This window comes from Vigna angularis, chromosome 8, assembly GCF_016808095.1.
Source record: "Vigna angularis cultivar LongXiaoDou No.4 chromosome 8, ASM1680809v1, whole genome shotgun sequence".
Classification (NCBI taxonomy): Eukaryota; Viridiplantae; Streptophyta; class Magnoliopsida; order Fabales; family Fabaceae; genus Vigna; species Vigna angularis.
This window is the reverse complement of record NC_068977.1, coordinates 2,771,713-2,777,643: the sequence shown is the minus strand read 5'-3', so window position 1 is coordinate 2,777,643 and position 5,931 is coordinate 2,771,713. Positions and strand designations below refer to the sequence as shown.

Genomic DNA, 5,931 nt, shown 5'->3' with positions numbered 1-5,931 from the left:
ATGACCGTTTCTTCTACATCGAGTGCAATATTTCCCTCCAACCAACTGAGGGAATGATGATCTAAAGTGGGGTCCTCCGCACTGAAAACATCTGACCGGCCCCGGTTGATTTGCTTGTCCAGCAACTACCATAGTTTGTGAACCACTCGACTGAGCTGGACGAGCGTATGGGGTCCTGTTCCGATTCACATTAGGTCTCGACAGAATTGGTCCTCTTGACGCCTGTTGTTTCTTCTACTGTTCCGCCTCAGCCATATTTTTCTCTAATACTTTAGCCCTCTCAACCATGGCTGGGAACGTCCGGATACACAGGCTGGATATTAATACTTTGAGATCGCTCCTCAATCCGTTCTCAAACTTTCTACACTGCCACACTTCACTTGTGGCCATAGTATTGAATCTGACGAGGTGTTTGAACTTATTGGTGTACTCTGAGACGGACATACTCCCCTGAACCGGTTGTAGAAATTCCACCTCCTTTGCAAACCGCACGCTGTCAGGGAAGTATTCTTCATAAAACTTGTTTCTAAACACTTCCCAGGTGATCGGTTGTTGCGCGTCTGTGAGAATAGCTCTCGCGCTCGACCACCAATGGCTCGCTTCTCCAGTCAATAAATATTCAACGTACGCCAATCTATTTTCATCAGGGCATCGTTTAGCATTGAAGATCTTCTCCATGTCCCTTAACCACTGGTCCGCTTCGTCTGGGAGACCTTTCCCACTGAACTTAGCCGGATGGTGTTGGAGGAAACTCTCCAAGCTCCATTCAGCAGTAGGCGGGGTGATAATGCTAAATTTTACCATATTTTAAGCATCATTTTAATAGCAAAATCAACTCCTTTGGCTTTTGCACCAAACTAGGCAAAAATGAGGAATTTATTACGGATCTAGGCAAAAATTGACCAAAAGTGAAGTCGTGGGGGGTAATAACGACTTCAAAAGAAGAAGTCGTGCCCCCCTGCACGACTTCACACTCTGTAATCGATTACCATTACATTGTAATCGATTACAAAGTCTTGAAGTCGTTTTTGGGGTGCACGACTTCTTCATTTGAAGTCGTTTGGGCCCCCCACGACTTCCCCATTTATGTAAATTTGTTTGACTTTGCCTATTTTGGTAATATAAGAGGCAAATTTGCCCATTCTCGTGCAAAAGCCCAACTCCTTTCTTACTTATAACTAGCTTAATCCTCTTGTTTTGTCTTGTTTTCTAAATAATTGTGTTTTTGGCTACTTTGATGTGCTTTCATCAATAATCCCTTGTTTTGTAGCTAAAAATGAGCTTGGAAGACTCTCCAACAAACTATAGAGATGAACCAACCAAGGCCCGTTGAAACGCTCGTCGCACAAGCAGGCCGTTCGTCCAAGATTCAGGACGCTCGTCCCCAAGAAAAGGACGCTCGTCCAAAGTGCAAGAACGAGCGGACGCTCGTCCAGGAGCTCATGGAGGACGTTCGTCCAGAGAGTTAAGAGAACGCTCGTCAAGAGAAGAAGTCCAGCGAGACACGCAGAGGACGCTCGTCCAGCCAGGCAGAGGACACTCGTCCAGCCAGGCAGAGGACGCTCGTCCAAGCCAGGCAGAGAGGACGCTCGTCCAAGTAGCAGAGAGGACGCTCGTCCAAGATTTAAGACGATCGTCCAGGAGCTAAAAGGACGCTCGTCCAGAAACGAGAGGACGTTCGTCCAGCGACCAAGAGGACGCTCGGCAATAAAAGGAGGACGCTCGGCCAGGCAGACATTTCCAGATGGTCCGCGCCGGGCGCGAAGGGGCGCCGGGCACGACTTTTCACAAATTATGAATTTTCCTGAGAGCCTCGTAATACTAGAGAATTATGAGATTAACAACTCATATAGACTCAATAACATAACATCAATATACAGAACAAGTGCAGAAATATAAATTCATACATAATTACAAGGTTGGACTTTGGTATTGAAGGCACTTGAAAAATGGAAAAGACTAGAAATGGTATGAAATGACATTACTAAGGCTAGTTTTCACCAATGCACTCTTGTGTATGACCAATTTCGTCTTCTCTCTATCAATTTACTAACGTCAATCTGTGAAACCCTCAATATTTAGCAATAATAATTCGGTGTTAAATCAAATTAATGCACACTATAATCAATGCTTATCTCATTAAAACCCACTTCAAATCTGCTAAATCCTTCTGCTGGGCACGGAAACCAAGCCACATCATTCTCTGAAACACGCACCACGTCACACACTCAGTGCATTAAAAACGCACCAAGCGCTGCATGCACGCATGCCACTTGTCACGTTGGAAGTTTCGGAAGTCAGAGTGGAGGTGCAGGTGTCCGAAAGTGAGACGCTCGTTCGTCGGGAATTGGAAGGAACAAAAGTGATTTTCGAAAACCCTTCCGCTCACCTGCATCACTCATCTTCTTCCTCATAAAACAAACCTTTCATCTTCTCCGACTTCTCTCTAGGAACCTTCATCTTCTCTCTACCATTACTCACTTCTTTCAACTCCAATCAACTTTCTGAAACCGTAGAAACGTTCACGGGCCAGTAAGCTTCATTTTGAGCCGAACCTCTTTTGATCCTGTAACCGGTAAGTTTCCCAGCCATACCCTAGTTCTGGAGTTACTATGAACGCTGTTTCAGTTGCATGCAAAGATAAAATCTGAGTTTCTGAGTTTTCTTTGGTTAGACTTAGTTAAGGAGCGTAAGGAAGAGCTTAGCGGGTAGAAAGTCATAGTTGGGCAGATTCAAGTTACACACTGTTAAACGTTCACTGCAATCCGGGTAAGGGAAGCTTATATGTTTAATTTATACTTGCATGTTGTGTAATCTGGATTGCATGTATGAAAAGTATGAAGTTTGAGCTGTTAGGGACGTTTACTGATATCTGGTATGAATTCTGGTTTTGATTGATCTGTCATGAACGAGCACTGCCTGTATGTATTAAATACGTTGTGGGCTTTGATTGAAATGCATGTTGATTTGATTACGTATGAATGGAGTATGGTTATTGTATAGTTGGAATGATTAAAATGATGAGATCTATATGATGATGATATTTAAGGTGAATTAAATCTGGAATGAAAGTTATAAAGTTCATAAATTTGAAATCTGGAAGAATTTTCTAAGGTTGAGAAATCTGAAATTTTATTCATCCCCTTTGATAAATGACGCTCGTCACTGTACGGTCTTAAACCGTTCGGTTTCCCCTTAAAATAACTTAGAATGGGATTCCTTCATTTGGAAAGAATTCTGCTCGTGAACGAGCGTCCCCATTTGAATGTTTGAGCGTTCGTCTTTGAAAGCGTTCGGCCTTATGTCGAGCGTTCGTCTTTGAAAGCGTTCGGCATTATGTCGAGCGTTCGTCTTTTATAGCGTTCGGCCTTATGTCGAGCGTTAGTCTTTGATAACGTTCGGCCTTATGTCGAGCGTTCGTCTTTGAAAGCATTTGGCCTTATGTCGAGTGTTCGTCTTTGAAAGCGTTCGGCCTTATGTCGAACGTTCGTTCTTAATAGCGTTCGGCCTTATGTCGAACGTTCGTCTTAAACGGCGTACGGTATTCTACCAAGCGTTCGTCCGAAATAGCGCTCGGTCTTATAACGAGCGTCCGTTCTAAATCGCGCAAGGTCTCATATCAAGCGCTCGTACTAATTGAATAATTATTTGATAAAATAGCGTTCATTCTAAAGTATTAGACATTCATTCTCCGTACGTCCGTTAAATCTCTGGCCTTAGTTTTCATTATGCAACCATCTTCAAATATGATTCTAAGTATTCTTGACCCTCCAGTGTGTATTAAATCTGGTTCATGTTTTTATCACAAATATTTTCTAAGTACCAGTACACTTCAAGTCGAGTCAGTTCATCTAACTGGCCAAATAGAAAATTACGTTTGTCGTATATTTCCCTGAGTATCCAGTAATTTTATTTTGGACGTTCGTCCTACTTCTTCAATGGATTGAGCGTTCGTCATTTTTGACTCCTGAACCTAATGATGAAAAAGATGATGGAATATGATAAATTAAAGTGTGAACACTATGAGAACTGGATTTATGATGTTGGATTTTGGACGAGCGTTCCAGGGAGGAACGTCTCATGTATATATATATATATATTGAAAGATTGAATTGGTAAAGTATGACTGTGGATAGCTAATGCTGGCTTGGTCCATCCTGATATTCCATGATACTCATCTTCACGTAGAAGGGGGTAGTCATGTGTGGGAATGGCAGGAGGTTCTTCGTTCATCGCTTAGATATGGGCGAGGGATTAACCTCGAGTGGCAGCTGTTGAGGGTATCCCAGTTACTACATCACTCAGTTACAAACATGGCAAGTTGTTTTCAATGAGTGCATGGAACCTGTAAGGACCGTATATTCTTTGGAAAAGAATTGTGGTGGAGGTGGGCCTCATGTGGGTGGCTACACGTTTCTGGAAGAGGGAGGGGTGGCTACCTAACAGCAGATGGTGCAACTGTAAGTGGTGGGGGCTCCATTCTTTCGGCAGCATCAAAATGGGTAGTGGGTCTTCCCACTTGGGAGTGCTTCAGCCACCAAGGGAGACACCATCATCTCCTTCGTTAGTGGACACTGCACCAAGGAGTAGAAAGGAACGGTTGTGGTTCTTCCAGCAGTGGAGGGTCCAATTTATTTTTCTTCCTTAAAGGTAAGAAGCCATGGATTCATGGGTGTTGGCTCTGAACTTCGGGAAGAGTAGAATTCTTGCTGCCATATCTCTGAGAGGGGTGTTCGGTGCTGCATCTGGAAGAGCAAAAGGCTTGCTGCAGATCTGGGAGAGGAGAAGCGGAAAGCTTTTAGAATTGGAAGGAGATCAAGAACACTGCAATTCTAGGATTCAAGATTCACTAAGGAAGTCTTCAAGAGGTAAGGGGAGCTAGATCTTTTGTTTGATTGTTGATATATACTATGTTTGATGCAAATCTGGAAATTTTGGGGATGAAATATTGGGGTTTTCTGGGTTCTGGAAAACCTGGTGCGATTTCTGCAGAATTATGCAGAAACGCGCGTACGTTCATTTTGGTGAGTGAAAATGGGACGTTCGTCCTATTCGCTAAGAGCGTTCGGTTTGGTGGTTAGCGAACGTCAGCGTTCGTCCAAATTGGCTCGTCGGCCAAAATATGTTGAGCGTTCGGTTTTCAGTTTGACGAGCGTTCGCGTTCGTATATCCATGTGAGTGTAGCGTTCGGTCTTGATAATTTTAATGTTCGATTTTAATTGAGTAATCTCTAATGGTGATTTAGAGCGTTCGTCCGAGTGTATAATGGACTTTGAGCGTTCGTTCTTAAATTGGTATGCATAGGTTTCAATCTTGAGCGTTCGTTGTTAAGTTGTTAACTGTAGCGTTCGGTTTAATTGAGTATAATCAGGCTTCAATCTTAAAACGTCCGCTTTGGTGAAATAGTGATCATAGGCATTCACCCTCCAAATGGTATCCTCCGAAAATGATATTTAGCGTTCGGTCTCGTCTTGATTCTGATTGTGAGCGTTCGGTCTTGGTTTGGTAGTCTTAAGTTTGGAATCTTGAGCGTTCGGTCTTGTTCTGCTGAGCGTTCGGTTTTGATAAGGTATTCTCGCTTGTGAGCGTTCGGCCGTAATTCAATATTTTAAGTTTGAGATCTTAAACGATCGGCCTTGGTATATTACTGAATATGAGCGTTCATTCTTTACTTAGTATTTTCGGGTAGCAATGTTGAGCGTTCGGTTTTCATTTGATAGTCTTAAGTTTGAATATTGGAGGCGTTTGGTTCTAGCATTCGACTGAATATTGGAGGCGTTCGGTTTTAGCGTTCGACTGACATTGGAGGCGTTCGGTTTTAGCGTTCGGCGGAACATTATTGGTGCTCAGTTTTAGCGTTCGGCATAGTAACGGCCAGTGTGTTGTTCGATGGTTTAACGTTCGGTCTAATACTTTTGATGGTGCTCGGTT

General features: G+C 43.2%; 1 protein-coding gene across 1 annotated transcript; it reads right to left on the bottom strand.

The window, feature by feature from the left end:
• Positions 1-234: 234 nt before the first annotated feature.
• Positions 235-804, bottom strand: LOC108319490 (uncharacterized). Its single transcript, XM_017550653.1, has one exon. It carries the CDS (start codon positions 802-804, stop codon positions 235-237), a length of 570 nt encoding a protein of 189 aa, XP_017406142.1.
• Between the last annotated feature and the right edge of the window lie 5,127 nt (positions 805-5,931).